General features: G+C 42.6%; 3 protein-coding genes across 13 annotated transcripts in view; 1 reads left to right on the forward strand and 2 right to left on the reverse strand.

The window, feature by feature from the left end:
- SARNP (SAP domain containing ribonucleoprotein) overlaps window positions 1–8,698 on the reverse strand; it is a 51,141-nt gene extending 42,443 nt beyond the window's left edge. For 3 of the 7 annotated variants that reach the window (XM_079141320.1, XM_079141324.1, XM_079141323.1), the window contains exons 1-2: window positions 8,484–8,660; window positions 6,694–6,746 (exon numbers count right to left, since the gene is read on the reverse strand). Coding sequence is in view for 1 of the 7 variants with exons in the window: in XM_079141319.1 (XP_078997445.1) it covers window positions 8,484–8,519 (36 nt within the window). In the remaining 6 variants the exon portion in view is untranslated. Of the gene's footprint in view, window positions 1–6,668; window positions 6,747–8,483 lie in introns of those variants that run through there. The other 4 variants (XR_013764015.1, XM_079141319.1, XM_079141321.1 and 1 more) reach the window with 3 other exon arrangements.
- Window positions 8,699–8,796: 98 nt separating this feature from the next.
- ORMDL2 (ORMDL sphingolipid biosynthesis regulator 2) lies at window positions 8,797–11,510 on the forward strand. 4 transcript variants are annotated; one of them, XM_079141326.1, is made up of 5 exons: window positions 8,847–8,926; window positions 9,417–9,520; window positions 9,911–10,136; window positions 10,287–10,438; window positions 11,020–11,510. In XM_079141326.1, exons 3-5 carry the CDS (start codon window positions 9,963–9,965, stop codon window positions 11,153–11,155), a joined length of 462 nt encoding a protein of 153 aa, XP_078997452.1. In that variant the 5' UTR covers window positions 8,847–8,926; window positions 9,417–9,520; window positions 9,911–9,962; the 3' UTR covers window positions 11,156–11,510. The 4 variants fall into 4 exon arrangements, with proteins under 4 accessions (XP_078997453.1, XP_078997452.1, XP_078997451.1 ...); XM_079141325.1 differs by having other exon boundaries at window positions 9,962–10,136; XM_079141327.1 differs by lacking the exon at window positions 9,417–9,520 and having other exon boundaries at window positions 8,797–8,926; window positions 9,962–10,136.
- A 210-nt stretch (window positions 11,511–11,720) lies between these two features.
- On the reverse strand, window positions 11,721–18,724 carry DNAJC14 (DnaJ heat shock protein family (Hsp40) member C14). Of its 2 annotated transcripts, XM_079141308.1 has the most exons (8): window positions 18,607–18,719; window positions 17,764–17,911; window positions 15,841–17,309; window positions 13,911–14,017; window positions 13,586–13,705; window positions 13,076–13,236; window positions 12,883–12,985; window positions 11,721–12,695 (listed from the first exon to the last, which is right to left on the reverse strand). In XM_079141308.1, the coding sequence occupies exons 3-8, from the start codon at window positions 17,248–17,250 to the stop codon at window positions 12,485–12,487; spliced, it is 2,112 nt and encodes a 703-aa protein (XP_078997434.1). In that variant the 5' UTR covers window positions 17,251–17,309; window positions 17,764–17,911; window positions 18,607–18,719; the 3' UTR covers window positions 11,721–12,484. The 2 variants fall into 2 exon arrangements, with proteins under 2 accessions (XP_078997434.1, XP_078997433.1); XM_079141307.1 differs by having other exon boundaries at window positions 17,764–18,724.
- Window positions 18,725–18,733: the final 9 nt, after the last annotated feature.

Genomic DNA, 18,733 nt, shown 5'->3' on the forward strand with positions numbered 1-18,733 from the left:
GATTCATTCTACTATCTTTCTTATTCCCATTCCCCCTCCCTTCCCTTCATTTCCCTTTGTCTAAACCAAAGTACTTCTGTTCTTCCCTAACCCTCTTATTGTGAGTTAGCATACACATATCAGAGAAAACATTCCAGCCCTATATACTCTTATTTTATGAAGAATATAAAGTCAATCCAAGAAGATAGAGGAGGAAAAGGAAGGACTTCAGAAATTATACATGCAGATCATAATACAGATAGATGTTTAGTCTGAAAGATGACCTTCCTGGTTTTAAAGTACAGATCTACGACCAACCAGCAGGAGTGAGAACGCATAGTCCCATAGAAAAAGAATTTTGCAACTATGATGTGTTTTCATCTCTATAAAGTTTTCAGTCTGGAGAGAATTTGAAAATAGAGAGTAGAATTTTTCTTTTCTTTTTTTTTTTTTTTTAATGTTAAAATGATTGATTAGGGAGGAGGTTAGTGAGTAAGACAGGCAGGCAGGGAAGCTGTACAGAGAACTATCCTACCCAATAAGGTACCAGCATTCTATACTGAGAAACATGATGGGTAATAAGCCATTAAAATTTTTAAAGACTTCTGCATATAAAAAAATGACTGCAGAGTGACTGCATATTAGTTAAAGAACATTGTTTCTAAAGTCAGACTACTTAGGTTCAAACTGTAACTTTACCACTTGTAGCTATGTAACCTTAGGTGAGTAAATGAAACTCTCTATGCCTTGGATTGCTTATCTGTGAAATAGGAATAACAATAGTACCAACCCCACAGGGCAATTATGAAGATTTAAACCAGCAAATATTTGCAAAACATTCAGAATAGTGCCTGAGAGCTAGTAACTACTTTGTAAGTGGCAGACATTAGGTGAGGGATTAGATAAACTCACACATCATCACTGGTTTTCGTATTTCTGAATTTCGCTGATCAATTTTTTTTAAATAGGTACATCGGTGCAGTTTTTTAGAACATTCCGAGTCATGAACCAAACTTTGAAAAAATAAACATTGATTACCAAAAAAATGAGTACATACTTGCATGTAGCAGTGATGTTAGGCTGCTATAAAAGTTTCTGGAAGTATTTTTTCAATTTTTGTACTTATCTTTTCACTAACCAGTAACAACCACTTCATCAGACCCTTAATAATATTAATCTAGAATCTATAAGTGATCTTTATTTTATTCTTTTCTCCCCGCTCCACCCTGGCATTGGGGATAGAACCTAGGTGTACTCTACCACTGAGATACATCCCCAGTCCTTTTATTTTGAGACAGGGTTTCATCAAGTTGCTAAGGCTGGCCTCAAACTTGCAACCCTCCTGCCTCAGCCTCCCAAGTTGCTAGGATTACAGATATATGCCACTACACCAAGTTCTCAAAGTGATCTTTAAAGTCCTTTTTAAAATACTCTTAACCTTTCTCACATTGGTACTTTATTCCTTCATTTTCTTTCAGATTCCCCAAAGAGGAGTCTTTTGATTTTAGTTACACTTTCATATTTTTTGTTGGTTTATTACAAAGTGTTATGAGTACTACAGAATAGTTAAATGCTGAAAAGCACAGAGGAAAATAAAAGCCATATGTAACCCCAGCACTGACAGATAACTTAATATTTTGACTGTACTATTTGTAGGGGTTGGGGTGTAGCTCAGTGGTAGAGCACCTCAACATGTGTGAGGCCCTGGCTTCAATCCCCAGCAACAAAATTAAATACCATTTTAGTATACGTGTGTGATGACCTTGCCACTGTCTCTCATTGAGACCTCAGTCCCCAGTGGCTCATTCAACAGACCTCTCAGCACCTCTATGTCCCCTTCTCTAGTCAAATGGAAATATTACAAAGATTTTACATAATGTTGTATTAGGTCCTTTATTCTATTAAGGGTTTTTCTCATATACTTGAACTTTTTTGGCAGGTTGAACACTGGGGATTAAACTAGGGATGCTTTACTACTGACCTACCATCCCCAACCCTTTTTATTTTTTATTTTGAGACAGTCTCCCTAAGTTGTATAGGCTGGCCTCAAACTTGCAATTTTCCCACCTCAGTCTATCAAGTTGCTGATATTACACGTATACACCATCAGGCCAGGCTGGATATTATTTTTAAAGGGAAACACATGAGTAAAAACACAAAATAACCAAAAATAACTTCTTTTTGCACAATATTTTGGTACAATTATATAAGTAGAAGGACTAAAACCTTTAAAAACTTCAAATAAAACTAACAACCCAGCAGCTTAGGAGGCTGAGGTAAGAGGATATTGAATTTAAAACTAGCTTCAGCAACTTAGGCCCTAGGCAACTTTCCAAGACCCTGTTTCAAAATAAAAAATAAAAAGGGCTGGAGATGTGACTCCATGGTTAAGTGCCCCTGGGTTCAATCTCTAGTACCAGGAAAAAAAATTTACCCCATTTTTACATGAATCTGTCTTAAAATATTATGAAAGAATGTATTTTAAAAGCAGTATAGGGCTGGGGAGATAGTGCTTGCCTTGCAAGCACAAGGCCCTGAGTTCGATCCCCAGTACTTAAAAAAAAAAAAAAAAAAAGCAGTGTATATTGAGTAAAATATTATCATATGTGAATGAGCTCAGTAAGGCTGTTTAAAAAAACAAAACACCCACTATATACAAAATACAATAATGTCCAAAGCACACAAGCACATATCACTGTATGATATATATACACATATCACTGTATAAAATATACTTGGACAAGAAACATAAGCTAACAATAGTTGAAACTAGGAAAAGGAAGTTAGTTGAGGACAGGCACAGGAGGTAAACATTGCACCATATACCCTTTTGTACCGTTAGAAATACGAACTTGAGTATGAAATTACATATTCAAAAATTGTTAAAATCTTATTTTTCATATCAATCAAGCATTCTCATTTTACCTATCAAACCAATAAAGGACACATCAATTGACTATGCTACATTTTACATTAATCATTCATTGCTCTGTGATTTCTTCTTTACTAATTCCCCTCCCCTTACTAGAGGTTAAATTGAGGACCTGGAACATACTGGGCAAGTGCTCTACCACTGAGTTATACCCCTGGTCCTTTTATTTAATCATTTATTTTTACTTTGAAACAGAGCAACTAAGTTGCTTAGGTTGGTGTCCAGCTCACTATTTTCCTGCTTTAGTTTCTGAGTAACTGGGACTACAAGCATGTGCTAATGCTTCTTTGTTATTAAATAGAAATTATTTTGGTACCAGGGATTGAAACCAGAGGCACTTAACCTCTGAGTCAGCCACATTCCCAGTCCTTCTTATATTTTATTTAGAGACAGGGGCTTGCCAAGTTGCTTAGGGCCTCACCAAATTGCTAAGACTGGTTTTGAACTCACAATCCTCCTGCCTCAGCCTCCTGAGCTGCTGGGATTTCAGGCATGTGCCACTGCACCCAGCCTCAAATTTGATTAAAATATTTCACTATCAATCTTTTTCACATATTCCCTACATATACTTTGTAAACTCTTTGAAGGCAGACATCTCCCTCCTCAATCTTCTTACTAGTTATTCCACCAAACCCTAAGATTCCTTCTTTGGCACTCTTCTCATTCCACTTCTATAAAAGGTAGATTCCCCTCCCTGAATCCAATCACACACAAATCCTGTCAGCTCCACTTTCAAAATATGTCCACAATCTAATCCCTTTGCACCATTGCAAACGCTACTACTCTGGTATTTCTCTCATACAGATTACTATATTGCCAACACCCTTCTGCTCCTGCCTCACTATAGTTCTCAACAAAATAGACTAATCTTTGAAATTTAAGTCAGAATATGTACCAGATTTATCTTCTATTAAAAATCATTCATCAAGCACAGTGGCACAGGCCTCTAATCCCAGCAGCTTGGGAGGGGAAGCAGGATGATTCCGAGTTCAAAGAGCCTCAGCAATTTAGCACCGCCCTAAGCAACTCAGTGAGACCCTGCCTCTAAATAAAATACATGGGGATATGGTTTAGTGGTTAAGTGACCCAGGGTTCAATCCCTGGTACCAATAAATAAAATAAAAAATCATTCACTGGGGAATGGCAATGTAGCTCAGTGGTAGAATACCTGCCCAGCATGCCTGATACCCCATGTTTGATATCCTGCATCACAAAAAATAAAATAAAAATTAATTCACTGGCTTCCTATCTCATTAAGGGTAACAAACAGTTTCAAGTATCATTCATCCACAAGGCCACACACAATCTGCTCTCCCTCTCCACCACCATCACCTCTTATTCACTTGAACTGTTTACTTTGATAAACCAAACTAGCCTCCTGCTATTCCTCTAAAACTGTGCACACAGGGCTAACTCCTTCACTTTCTTCAAGTCTTTTCTTCCTTTCTTTGTTGGTTTTTGTTTTGTTTGGTACCAGGGATTGAACCCAGGGGTGTTTACCCACTGAGCTCCACACCTCCACACCCAGTCCTTTTTTAATTTTTACCTTGCGACAGGATCTTGCTAAGTTGCTTTAGGGCCTTGCTAAGTTGCCGAGGCTTGCTTTGAACTTGTGACCCTCCTCCTTCAGCCTCTGGTATGCACCATGCAAGTCTTTTCAAACACCTCCTTCACAATAAGGTCTTCTTTAGTCACCCAATTTAATATTACAATATTCTTCCCACTATACCCTCTTACTACTTTTCTCTTTAGACCTTATCATCATCTGACATACTATAAATTTCATTTTTTTTTTCTTTTGGTGCTGGGGATTGAACCTAGGGTCTCACACATGCATATACTGCTTGCTCTACTAGTGAGCTATACCCCGCCCTAAATTTTACTTTTTTATTGCGGCTTCTCCCAGTAAAATATAAGCTCCATGAAAGGAAGAATTTTGTGTACTTTATTCAATGTTGTAACTGGTAACCATTACATGGCAGGCACTCCATCTTTTTTAAAAATAAACCCCAAATCCTCATCATCAACTATCAGCTCTTGAGTGAAAGTTTCACATTTCCAACTGACTAGCAGACATCTCCAAGTACACCAGGTGCAGTGGCATATACCTATAATTCCAAGTCTCAGGAGGCTGAGGCAGGAGAATCACAAGTTTGAGGTCAGTCTTAACAATTTAGCAAGATCCCATCTCAAAATAAAAAAGGGCTAAGAAATATAATTCAGTGGTAAATCACCCCTGGCTCAATTCCCAATACTAAAAAAAAAAAAGAAAAGAAAAAAAGCCATCTACAAGTGGATGTCTCAAAGACACCTAAACCCAACACTGAACTTGTAATTTCTTGCACCAATCTGGCTGTTTCTCCTCCTCCTCCCAACCTAGAATAAAGGTATTGATACCCAAACCTTATAGTTCTTTTTCATTCCTCCCACATTTGATCTATAAATACTACAATTTTACATTCTAAATTTCTTTCAAATTTGTTCTCATTCTAATAGTCACTACCTTCTTTCAGGTCTTAATATGTTCATTCACTTGACAAATAATTACTGAGCACCTATGATGTCTCAGAATCAGGAAAATAATCACGAACAAAACAGAAAGAGTTCTTGCCCATACCAAGTTTACAATCTAGCAGGGAAACAAACAATTAGTGATCACATAAACAACGTTTAATATTTTAACAAAGTATTATGCTCTAGGAAAGCATATAAAAAGTGGCCTGAATATACATTTAATTTTTTAACAATGTATTAGGCCCTAGAAAAGCATATAAAATGTGGCTTATTATGAGAATCAGATCAGTTAATGTACATAAATGGCTTCAACCAATACTTGTCACATAGTAAATGATGTGTTAGCAATCAATGAACATACCCATTTTGAGGAAATGAAATAAAGTAAGATCACTGTAGTTGGCATTTAAGAAACTAAACTGGAGAGATTGGCAGGCATATTATTATAAGATTTTAAGCAGGAGAAAACACTATAATAAACATCTAACTGATGAAATCCCTCCCCATCCAGATTACACCTTCCATACTGCCAAACTAATCACACTAGGCTCCTCCACTTAAATTTCCAAAGGCTTCCAGCTATGCTTATGGCTATATGATAAGAACAGAACTCCTTACACAACTTTGGAGGCCCTTGTCAATATCACTCCAATTTACCTTTTTAATCACGTAGTTTATCTACTTTTCAAAATACCTTCAGCCACCAATGTATCGGCACTTCACATTTCAATAATACAAATGGTTCTCAACACTCTGATACTACTACACCTTTCTGGTTTTCTCCTCTACAACAGTTTCTTTCCTTGTGTTGAACTAAAGTCTGGTACCGTTACAATTCAAGCATTTTCAACCATAGTTCAGTCTCTTTTCCAACTGCGTTAGAATGACTGCATAGCCACAAATAGCTTCAGAAGTTTGCAGTTAATTTGAACTTATATATCAATTCAGATAATATTTTTTCTTCTTCCTACTTCAAAGCTTCTTTCTTCTGAAGTCCCATACTAAAGCCCCAAGTTCTCTTTATAAAATTGAAAAGATAATTTTTGAAAGGCAATTTTTGAAAACCCTAAGGCAACCCAAAAGTCAGGATCACTCTATCAAGATTACCAATGGAACCAAGCATTAACTATACAGAATAAAAGAATAAAGGCATGGGTTCTTAACCAGAGGTCCATGGACTCCTCAGGGCAACAAGGTACTTTTATGAAGCCCCTCAAATTGCATGCAAAGTACATGTACATGCCTTTTTCTGGGGAGAGGGTCCATACCTTTCATCAGAGTTTCAAAGATATCTGTGACCTCCAAAAGGTTAAGAAGTACTCTAGAGAAAAAGCAAAGACAAGCAAATATGATTAAAGAGTGAGTCCTGTTTAGGCCCTCAGGAGTGCCTCATGTTCTCTTAGACTGTTAAAACCTAAAATCAAGTCAGAGAACATTATGTAAAAGTCACTTATTCAATTTGCATTCAAATTAAATGCAAATTTAATATGAGCCTGATTTTTATGGAAAGAGGAACTCCACAAAATCCATAAAGATAAATCATGGGGCTGCTGATGGTTTATTCTAGGGTTTCAAAAATGAGACAAATAGGAAAAAAAATATTCACTCTTCTATTAATGTTATCTCATTCATCTAAAATTTCTCATTTTATAATATACAAACAGTACAGAAGCACATGAATTATACAAATTGTATACATATATACACACACACATATATATATATAAATGGAGGTGGTTGCTCAATTTTTCTTACGTGTTACCATAAATATCATGAGACTACTGATATCACCTACACGTTCCAGTACCATCCAGTTAACAGTAACTCTAAAAACACAAAACGCTAGTATAGCTTAGAATCTAACAGTTAAGAAATATGGCGGCTTTCACAGAAAGGTTGATGGCTGTCCACTACCAAGTGACTAAGGATAGGATCTCTTCCTATATTTACTCCACTGCTTTCTTTTCTTTTTTCTTTCTTTTTTTTTTTTTTTAACTCATCAGGCATTAAAATTTAAAAGATCAGTTTTCAGTTTCATCTAAATCAGCCTGGTTTGTCCAAGGTTCCCGGGATGATGGGATCAAAATATCTAATGGAAATTATTTGTGAAATCAAAAGTATAGACAACTAACAGAGATATTCTCTTAACTCTTCCTAAAAGAAAGTACTCTCTCCTTCCAGGAGAGTGTAAGAAAACTACCAAATTTTTTTTAAAAATACAACTTAAAACTCTGTTTCAGAGTGTCACCCAGTGGTGACAGCAAGAGATGCAGAGTCCATCAACGATATGAAACAGGGCAGAGATAATCTAATCTAACTAGGGAATTGTTTTTTCAAAATAGTGCAGCTATGAGTTTCTCTCTGGTGGTTGAGGGTGGCAAGAGCGGAAGGCTGGCAATCTGAAAGGTCCTTGTAAGAGAACTGGAAAAACTTTTAAATGAGGTGTTTTATTTTCACAAATTCCTCCGACTGCCTCATCCCCAGGTTTCTATTAGAGGGAGGCCTATATTCCGAGGCCTCTCGCAGGTTTCAAAATTCGCCCAGGGGGCGTTAAGCCCACCTACTAAAAGGGAACAGAAGCATTTTCTGGATCTTATTTGGTGATATGTTTCAATAGAAATAAGGAAAAAAGGACTAACGTCAGCTAATAGGGGTACCTTAGCTTTAAACAACAGACAGGAAAGTATCGATTCTGGGGAGAAAAACGGGTCCTGGGTTTGGCATAGGGATCGGAGGAGGGACTATTGACGTAATGCATTTCTGATGAGAAGAGGAGTTCAGTTTAACAGGTAGAAGGCATTTGCACCGCCCGGTGGGCAAGAGAGACGGGCAATACAACGGATAAGGTAGACGAAATAACAAGTACAGATGGCAATAAAACTGTGAAAAGAAATAGGAAACTAAGGGAGGCCTCGGAAGGGAGACAAAAAAGAAGTATGGCGGGAAACGAAGTGGAAAAGCCTGAAAAAATAACATGTATGAGAAGAAGACGCAAGCCACCCTGGAGAATTCAGTTCCCCGAAGAGCCCACCTAACCCCTTCCCTCGCTTCGCGTTACCTTCAGCTTATGGAGCTCCACCGTCTCCGCCGCCATCTTGTTACCCCTCTACTTCACCAACCCTCCTCCCCGCCGTCTCCGCCTCCGGAGCTCCCGCCTAGGCGCAAAGAATCAGAGCCGACCAATCGCTATCACTCTTACTCAAACCCCATACTATCGGCTCTTCCCATTAGTCAATGACTCGTCGCTCTCTTGCCTCTCAGCAACTCTCCCAGCTCTCCCAAAGGAGGGACCCGGAGAAAGGCGGGTTCTGAATGCTCCTAACGACAGAAAGGGCGGCCTATTGTCCGTCTCCATTGCAGTCTGCCAACCAATGGGTAGTGATATCACTGGTTCTGAACCACCAATAGGGAGCGCGCAGATGGGGGCGGGTACTTCCTGGAGCCCACAGGTGTAGGAGCCAGTGCCGCGCCCCTACACGGACGTGCTCCTGAAACTGGCAGGTATGGGTTACGCTGCTGATAGACTGGAAGGGGTTGCGGAGTGAAAATGATGGGAGGAGGAAAGGGCGGCGGGGAGGTGGCACGTGAAATACGGAGAGAGGAATGTTGAAGAAAGCCTTAGAAAGCCACCAACGAGCGAAAAGAGGGAAGCTAGGAGGTGTATGGGGCGTGCTCAGTACTGAGGTTTGGGGAATTTTAGGACGGGCAAGAGCTCCTTCCTAACTAGCTATCCTCCGCGTTAGACCTAGCATTATTTGATTTTTGATACTGGGGATTGAATCCAGGAGCACTGTGCCACTGAGCTACATCCCCAGCCTTTTTAGTTTTTTGAGAAAGGGTCTTACCTTGTCACCGAGACTTGCAATCCTCCTGCCTCAGCCTCCCCAGTGCTAGCACAATTTTAAAGAGCCAAGTTAAGAACTGCCCATAGCAGGACTGGGGCTCTGTCTCTCAAGGCACTAAGCTCAGGTCCCTTTCTGGCCCAATTTAGAAACTGTGGGCACGTTCTTTTAGCCTCCACGCTCGAGAGAAGGAATGAGGTTGCTAGCCCGCAGACGTGCCAAGAGACAGTTAGGACAAGCCCCAGCAAAAAAGGTGGGGACTCAAGGTAGCATTACTCTAATTCCTTGTATTGGTCCCCTGAGTGATTTCACGACTCTTCTGGAACTCTGGGCATATGTTACCTCTTCGTCATTCCTAATTCTTCAGGAAAGTAAAGTGAGATACTCCTGTTTCCCCCTTCTCCTTGAAGTGGGTACCCCAAAACCTAGGCTTACTGCCTTGTGTTAATGTGTAAGGAGCTTAATAAAAATCACCATATCTCTACAAGAAGGGGAGATTAGTCTTGGCTTTTAAATTCCCGCCCACCCCTCCCCCCACCTTCAGTTTTTCCTTTCTGCATGATAGGGACGTTCTTTGAGTCCCAATAGAGTTCAGAGAATTTTGGCTTTTCAGGAGACAACTAAGGGAAACAAATTGAAACAGGGGTTGAGAGAAAATTGAGTTGGACTCCTGCCTGATTCCTCACTGTGGTAGGATGAATGTGGGGGTGGCACACAGTGAAGTAAACCCCAACACTCGAGTGATGAATAGTCGGGGCATCTGGCTGGCCTACATCATCTTGGTAGGACTGCTGCATGTGGTTCTACTCAGCATCCCCTTCTTCACCATTCCCGTTGTCTGGACCCTGACCAACGTCATCCATAACTTGGTGAGCACTAAAACTTGCCCTTGTACCCACCTAGGTCTTAAATCATTAATTGTTTGGGGACTTAAATCTCTTCCTTTTGGGATCTCAGCATAATTCTTGGATAGAAGGACTTCTTTCTACTCCTAACAACATCCCTTTCCCTTTTCCCAGGCAATGTATGTATTCTTACATACAGTGAAAGGGACACCCTTTGAGACCCCTGACCAAGGAAAGGCTCGGCTACTGACACACTGGGAGCAGATGGACTATGGGCTCCAGTTTACCTCTTCTCGCAAATTCCTTAGCATCTCACCTATTGTACTGTGAGTCTATGGGGAGTAGGGGAGATGCTGAATTAGAAACAGCACCAAGAATCAGGTGGAATGACTTACAGAGAAGCTTTTAAAAAGCAGACTAGTCATCTAAGACCCTTTGAAGATACTATGATAAATTAGTCCTGAGCCTAAAGAGAACAGTAATCAAGCATTCCTTGATGCCCCCTTGGATGCAGGGGAATGGAGAAAGAACTGAGGAATCTAAAACATCAACTAATTTTACACTTCTAAAAGAAGCAAATAGATAAAGGCAGAAGTGATATTAATCTTCAAAAACGGGAATAGAAGCAAAGAGGACTCTTAAAAGAGTCATACAGGCTGAAACAGTTTCAACTTTCATATGCCATTTGTCATTAACAATTAACAAACGGACTTGTAACCAACAGTTAAAGGTACCGTGTGGTTACCTCCTCTGCTTCAAAGTAAATACTGTTGTTATAGCTGAAATATTTTCAGGTATCCAAGGACTATATGCAGTAAGACAGGTCATTTAAAATAAAAGTCATTTGAAAAAGCATGAACATGGTTAGGGAAGGCCAACCTCACTCATTTTATTTTTTTTCTCCCAGCTACCTCCTGGCCAGCTTCTACACCAAATATGATGCTGCTCACTTCCTCATCAACACTACCTCACTGCTCAGTGTACTGCTGCCTAAGTTACCCCAATTCCATGGGGTTCGTCTCTTTGGCATCAACAAATACTGAGGGAAAGAGCTAAGAACAGCTCCACAGGCATGGAGAAGGCACTGGAACAAAGGGCTATAACATCTTCCCCTTCTTCTCCATACTGTGTGTCTTAAAAGTCTTGAGAAGTATACAACCTTTCTCAAACTCCTGGGAAGGGGAGAAATTGGGAAATGGAGCTCCTAGGCCCAGCCCTGCTAGGTGCAAAATTATTTGAATCAGGAAAAGCAGATGAGGTTAAGAGCCAAATCAACAGGAAGGTATTCAAGATTGGGCAGCTCATTTGGTGATTACATTTTTCCATATCTTCCACCCCACCACCTTTAGCTTTGTTTTGTGGTGTCTTTTCCTTCTAATAAAGTAATTTTTTCAGTGATGGCTAAAATTTGGTCAGCAAGAGGTATAAGAGGATGTCTTCATAATGCTGGGGAGGGAAGATCAAATACTAACTATACAAAACTAAGCAATTTTTTATCCCTTCTCCTTTGGTCCAATAAGGAGGTACCCTTCACTTAGCTAAAAGCAGGGAAAAGATTCTCAAATGAGAAAAAAGAGCTGCAGCTGTATGGCAAAGAAGAAAGGAGGATACAGGTTGCCAGTTATATATTTATAGAAAGATAGTCCCTGGCTTTAAATAGATATGTACATACAAATATGAACAAACTTAAAAAAATACAAACCCTTGGATCACAAGAGGGCTTCTAGGAACCCTCTTATCCTTTCCCCTCACCCAAAGGCAGAGGGCGTGAGTCTGCTTCTTAAAAATTATTAATTTTGGCCATCCTTGCAGCAATAAGCCTGAAGTAGGGTGATTTTCCCACAAGGTGAAAGTCAAAGGAAAAGTTCAGTTTACACTCTTTGAACTCTATGCATCTTCAAAATTAGGGCTACATGCTTTCTTGTTCTGTCTTATCTAGTATATCAGAGTAAAGGAGGGGGTTTCCCCCTGAAATGGGTCAAGAAATAAGAGACTCAGTTTAAAAAGCAGGGGTGGGGTAATATCATCTGCTATAAAAGCAAATGACGAGACAAAGGCATACATACCCCAGGGAAATACCCAGTTCCCATACCTCAAAGGGATACATTGTCCAGCCTAGGTCCAGGCCTTAGGTTCTTTGCTCTAACCCCCCCTATTTCTTTGGTATTGTCAGAAGACAAGATTCAGTTCCTGGGTGCTGGGGGAGGAAGGCGAGTGGTTCAGGGGCTTCCTATGAGTACTGAGTGAACAATTTAAGCTTAACATTTTCCCTTTTTAAAATATTTAAAAATAATCAAATCAAACTCCATCCTGTGCTGTACACAGCCCTTTTGACTCCCTGACATTGATTTGAGGAAAAAAGAGAAGGGGCTTCAACGTTGGAAGGGCCTTCTCACTTTCTTCCGCCGCTTCGGTTTGGCTTCTCCCTTGGGTACTGTGCTGTTGGGCTTGGAGGCTGCAGTGGCCCCAGGGCCAGGCTGAGGAGCTGCAAAGAAGTTCCCATTGGACATCTGGCCAGGGGGTACTTGAAAGATCCGACTCAAGAAATCCTGAAGGTCAGCGGGAGGGGCATCTGGGGTGGCCCTGAGGGGAAAAAATAAAGAACTAAAAGGTCAAGAGATGTTAGAGTCACATGTATACTTAAGTTAAAGATACACTGAGTTAGTTCCCAAACTTCCTAGAGAGGTACCTACGTGTTCTAAATAGCAGGTCATATGAAACCATATTCAAAACTGGAATGTTGGATAGGTAATTGAGAAATACCACCTACCTCTGGCGACCACTGGTGCCTGGGATCCGAGAACCAAATGAGATGTGATAGGGAACTCTGTGGGTATCTGGGGAGATTCCGACACGCTGGCATCCAGCCCACTCTGAAAACAGAAGAAATAATTAGCCAAAACATCATAGTTTAGAGCACATGAGATGAAGTAAGCCCATACTGCTAGAGGATAGAAGTGTACCTGTGATGTCATACACCTTTCCATCCATCAGTGCAAAGTAGGTAATCTTGAGGCCCAACATGCTTGATTCTGCCCAAAAGTCTCCTTCTTCAGCAGGGTGCAGCCTATTACATTCAGCACAATATCTGGCACTTTTAGGTTCCCGGTCCATTTCAAACCTCCTGAAATGCAACAAACTGATAGTTCCTTGATAAATACTAAGCCTACCTACAGCAATGCTAGTAGTCTCATCACTGTTGTCAAATATAGCCGAAATACTTTAAATTATCTCCACTAGGTTGTTACATATGCCTATTTATATACGCTATGCCCTTAACATTCTATCTTAAAGCTAAATTTTTTGTGTTCCTGCTAACCTGAATCAACCTCTTGATAGTACAGCTAAGGTATAAACCTCATGGTCTTTTTATTCATCATCTGTATCTCAAAATTACCAAAAATACTCACGAGGAAGGTCTTTGTTACCCAGTCCCTGAGCTGTGGCTATCCCATCCCTGTCCTATATCATACCTGTGCTTTCCTTGGCATCGGCTACACATCATAGTATTCATCGCCTCCTTGAGGTCATCTTGCAGCTTGGACAGAAACTCATTCACAGACCGGCTCAACTCATTTTCTGCCATCCGTTTCCTAAAAGAAAAGCTTTATAAGTCAGAGAATACTGAGGAAGTGACAAAGAGAGGGGCATCTATTCACCTCTTGAGATACCTGGCTAGCTAGAAGAAAACAACTATAGTTCTTTCTGCTTGAGAGCCTCCATCCACAAGTTCAGGGGCCTCTCCCATTAAGGAATTTTCATTTTACCTCACCTGATAATTTCCCATCTCCAACTTACATCTCATATTCCTTCCGCCTTTCAGGGTTGCTGACAATGTCCCAAGCTGCCCGCAAAACCTTGAAAGCCTCTTCAGCCTGGGGATGTTGATTTTTATCGGGATGAACCTACCAGAACAAAGAGATTTCATCACAAGTCCATTTTAACCCCCTCCCCATCAAGATGTCAGAGGCTGGCACACGCCTACAATTCCAGCAGCTCAGGAAGCTGAGGCAGGAGGAGCCTGAGTTCAAAGCCAGCCTCAGAAATTTAGCAAGGTCATAAGCAATTCAGTGAGACCCTGTCTCTAAATAAAATACAAAAAAGGGATGGCTCAGTGGTTAAGTGCCCCTGAGTTCAATCCCTGGAACCAAAAAAAAAAAAAAGTCAGAGGCTTATAATACACTTTTCAGCCTTTCTTCCATGACAAGTAATAACCTCTCTTCCTATGGCTTCCTGGTTGTTACTATCCCTGTTCCCAAAAATACAGACATAGAGTCTCCTCACTGATACCTACCACCCCTACAAAAAAAGAATACTGTTAAATTTCTTATATTCTCAAGCTAATATATGCCTTTTAAACATGTTCACACAAGAGGCCTAGTAAGGTCAGTGAGAAACTCTATAAAAGAAGCCAACAAACACTTGCCCAAAACGAGAGAGCTTTGGAGTGTAGGATCCCAAGAGAGAACTTTAGGTGTGTAAAGGGAACTTAACCACATTTCTACTCCAAGAGGAAGTTGAAAGTGAGAATTTTTGTACGAATTATATCCTTCAGGAGAGGATGTCTGCTAAAACACATGAAGGTGAGAAAAGAGCTCTACTAGTAGTAACAGTCCGAGAATAAACAGTTGTTTCTACTCTATCTTAGGCTCTCCACTAAGGGTTGTGCATTTTCCAGTTCTTTGGTAAGTTACAGGCCTGGTTGTACCATTAATCATTAAGGGAAACTTTGGTTGTCCATTCCTCTTTGGATACTACATTGTTTTACCAATCCAGCTTCATTCACGTAATAAAAGTAGGCCTTCATTGCAATTTACATACTTCACTTACTACATCCATAACAGTTTTACTTGTACAAAAATACCAATAACAATCATGTATCTAGAAAGAGTAACTTAATACCTACTTCTAATAGCAATTTGTATGCTTGCATTAAACCATTTTCTTCAAGCATATGGTACATCACAACTCCTACCTATACATTCCCTTATCACTAAAATCACCACTTTCATGTACAACATATATATGCATACACTTCTTTATGATTTATGTTCTATTTTCCTGCCCTTTTATTCTGGGTTGCTGAACTGGAAATAGCCTGTTTTCTTCTACCTGGTCCTGGAATAAACATTCATGTGCACTCCCTGAACCCTCCCACACTAGATCCACACTTGCCTGATATAGCAGGGTTGCCCCGTGTTTAAAAATGTCTCCTTGTTCAGGAGAGTGCATCTGAGGTGGTCTGTGACTATGTCTCTTCCCTGTCCTAAATGGATTTCATCTAGCTATTCGAGGATGAGTGAGTTCAACAATGCCTCCTATATAAAGTTTCAAAGGTGGGGGGTGGGGTATCATGAAAAAAAGACTTTAAGTGAAAGGAAAGTCAGATCCCATAGTACAGAGAGTAAGTTTTTATGAGCCAGGCACTGTGGCACACACCTGAAATCCCAGCTACTCAGGAGGCTGTGGCAGGAGGATCACAAGTTTGGGATCAGCCTGGGCAACTTAGTGAGATCCTCTCTCAATATATAAGATGCAAAGGGCTGGATATGTAGCTTAGTGGTAGAGCTCCCCTGGGTTCAATCCCCAGTACCAAAAATGTCCTAAGAATTTTATCCATCAGCTTCAAATTGACTCTACTCTGAGTTCCCTTTATTCCACTCTCCCTAAAATTGGAATAGAAAATATGGAAACAAACAGGAATAGTAAACAGAAGGAAGGTACTCACCATCACCGCCAGCTGCCTATAGGCCTTCTTCAGTTCAATATCTGATGCTGTGGTTTCAACCCCAAGCACATGGAAAGGGTTTAACTCATCCTCAGGAACCCCAGTCATACTCAAGAGTCGAGCCACTTCCTCTTCAGGATGGCAATAGCGTCCACTAGCTACGGGTGCATTCCCCTGTCTATTAGTCCTCTGCTTGCCCCAAGGCAACTCTAGCCAACCCCACTGAACTATTCTTACCAGCTGCTGCCATGGCCGGCTATCTCTCAGCACAGTCAAGCAACGCTGCAAAGCTGGAGAATCTAGCCAAGAGAAGAGCCAGGTGGCCTTATCCCTCCAGCCTAAACGGTCACCCAGTCCCACCAGAAACTGCCAGCCCAACTGCAGACAGCCCAAAAAGAGGGCCAGAGCCAGGAGCAGCAAAGCACCCAGTAACCTAAGAAAACGGGTTAACAGTCCAACCCCATAGTAAAGCCCTTGGCTTAGAAAATGGAACATCATCTGGGCCCAGCCCCCCACCCTCCCTGCCCAGACTCCCACCCAAACTCGAAAAAGGTCCAGATCACTGCCTTTCAGCTGCCTGCATGCATAGATGAGATGGCCACAAGTTTCCACATATTCTCCCACCAATACCAGCAGTTCAATCAGCCACCAGAAGCCTGCCTGTCCAAGTTGACATAGTTCCTCTGCTCCCCACAATCCCAGGCCTCTGCGCTTATCTGCCTGACTTCGTTTCCTGCCCAGTCGATGTCGACCAGCAGATCTGGGATCTCTACGGCCACCCTCCCGAGTATCCTCCTTGGTTGGAAAGCGATGCCGCTGTCTTCGAGATGGGGGTTTCTTTCCGCTGGACACACGTGAAAAATCACTGGGGAATTTAAGAGTTTCTTCATCATCGTATTCCTCTTCCAACTCTTCATCTTCCCCCAAGGCTGGAGAGGTACAATGGTGGCAAAAGTTGCTAGAAGAGCCATCTCCTCGCTCAGAATATGGCCCTTCAGGGATTCCAGGGGTTCCCTGGCAGTTACAAGCAGATGGAATGGAAAGAAAAGAAGGGTTCCCATCCTCTTGGTACCCGGCCTCATTCTCTCTTGAGAGTTCCTGGTCCACTCCTGACTCTTCTGAAGATGCTCCACTCTGATCAGGGTCCTCTCCTTCCCTAGGTGGTCCTGGACCCCTTGGGGGGCCATGGCTTGGATCCGACCAGTGGGCTGGGTTTGGGGGTTGTGTGTACTTAGGACCAGAGTGCTCTGTGAAGCAGCGGGTACCATTAGGGGCAGTCCCTGCTGAGTCCCTGAGTCCTGAGAATGAAAGTATTTCAGGGTCCGCGGAGGATCCTAAAGTTCTGAGGGAGGCACCACCACTTTGGTGGGCTCCACACAACCCTCTTTCTCCGGGGTGCTTCTGGGCCATGACCCCAGGGCTTCCTGAGGGCTTTAGGTCACAGCCATCATTATATTATGTGCTGATGCCTGGAACAAAGGTATCAAGATGGGGATGGTCAAGGTGGGAACCACGAGAGGAGTTAAACAATCTTAAATTCGGAACATATTCAGTGTAGGCATCTCCCTCGGTATCCCAAGTTTTTCTAGGGCATTCGTTATCCCTAACAATAAGCCAAAACCAGACTAACTGCATCCTTGCTTACACACACATACACCCCACCACCACCACCGATCTCCTTAGTTTTTCTTCTTTCCCCAGTAAGCTATAATCTTCAATCAGGAAAAGAGGGAAGTACCGCAAAGGGTGTGGTCCGGGGGGTCACTCTTAGGAAAAAGAAAAAGACGGTCGGAAAGGGGGCGCCGCAGACTGTCAGAAAAGGGTGGGGACTGTGCGGCCCTAAAGAAAAAGCTGGGGGCGGAGCTCAGGGTTGCCCCAGGGAACCCTCGGACCCGCTGGGTAAAAGGGGTGAAGGTAACGTACCGAAGAGCGGCGGTAACTCCTCCCCCTCGAGCAGCTGGGCCTGCGGCCAGGGGGAGCTACGAGAGCAGCTCCCCCGGCTCCGCCTCCCGTTCACGCTCTGCTTCCGCCTTCCGTCCCCGCCGCGGGCGCCGACCAGAGCTTACTTCCACTTCCGGGGTCACCCGGGAAGAGACGGGAAGAAAAAGAAAAAACGGTTGGCAGAGGGGCGAGCCAGTCCAGCTAGCACCGAGTCGAATTGGAGGCGGCCCTACGGAGCATTGGCCCCACCCCTTAAAGGGCCCTCCGCGTGCTGGAATGGCTGTCCCCACAGGTTGAGTCTCTGGAAGCCAATTATGTGGGCTCTGCAGCAATGCCTGCAGGCTGGGGACAGACTCTCAGAGTTTCTCTGGCTGTATTCCTGGGCTTTGCCCAGATGGGAGATAGAGGACAGCTACCAGGCCGCCCTTAGGCCATTTTTCTTGCAGACAAAACGGGGAGCCATGCGAAGCCACCGCCTTGATACCTTCCCTGACGGCTGTAGCAAGGACAGAGGCTCCTTTGTATCCTGCAGAAGTGAAGCCAAAGAGAGGATGCCCCGGGGTAGCCCCAGCCCTGGCTCTGTAGCACTGCCCCTCCTTTTTCAGCAGCCCTCGACCTCCCCCGCTCATGACCCAGCTGGCGAGCTGCCCCTTATAACTGCAGCTCCCACGCCCCGGACCCGCCCCCTCTGGACACGGTTCCCACACCGTGTCACAGAGCGAGGCTCGGGGACTCCGAGCGTAGCTCTGCTGGACTAAGAACCACAGCAGAGTGCAGCAGAACACTGCCCTAGTCTGCATGCTATTTTGCATCTCATTTGCATACCGAGCCTTTTGGTCGACGTCCACACTCCCCCGTCCCCACGCAGACCCTGCTGGGTCCCCTCTGCACACGTGTCTAGCCTTACAGTTCTGTTAGTGCCCCGTCTTGCGCCGCAATTTTTTCCCCCGGG

This window comes from Sciurus vulgaris (genome assembly GCF_902686455.1).
Source record: "Sciurus vulgaris genome assembly, chromosome: 5".
Classification (NCBI taxonomy): domain Eukaryota; kingdom Metazoa; phylum Chordata; class Mammalia; order Rodentia; family Sciuridae; genus Sciurus; species Sciurus vulgaris.

Bases quoted from the DNA above. Each gene is read 5' to 3' on its own strand.
- ORMDL2 (XM_079141327.1), top strand. From the start codon at position 9,963: ATGAATGTGGGGGTGGCACACAGTGAAGTAAACCCCAACACTCGAGTG. The intron at 10,137-10,286 runs GTGAGCACTAAA...CCCTTTTCCCAG, and splicing joins CCAACGTCATCCATAACTTG to GCAATGTATGTATTCTTACA. The intron at 10,439-11,019 runs GTGAGTCTATGG...TTTTTCTCCCAG, and splicing joins AGCATCTCACCTATTGTACT to CTACCTCCTGGCCAGCTTCT.
- DNAJC14 (XM_079141307.1), bottom strand. From the start codon at position 17,250: ATGGCCCAGAAGCACCCCGGAGAAAGAGGGTTGTGTGGAGCCCACCAA. The intron at 12,986-13,075 runs GTACACTTCTAT...TTCTGTTTTCAG, and splicing joins AAAGGTGTATGACATCACAG to AGTGGGCTGGATGCCAGCGT. The intron at 12,696-12,882 runs GTAGGTGGTATT...TTTTCCCCTCAG, and splicing joins GGCACCAGTGGTCGCCAGAG to GGCCACCCCAGATGCCCCTC.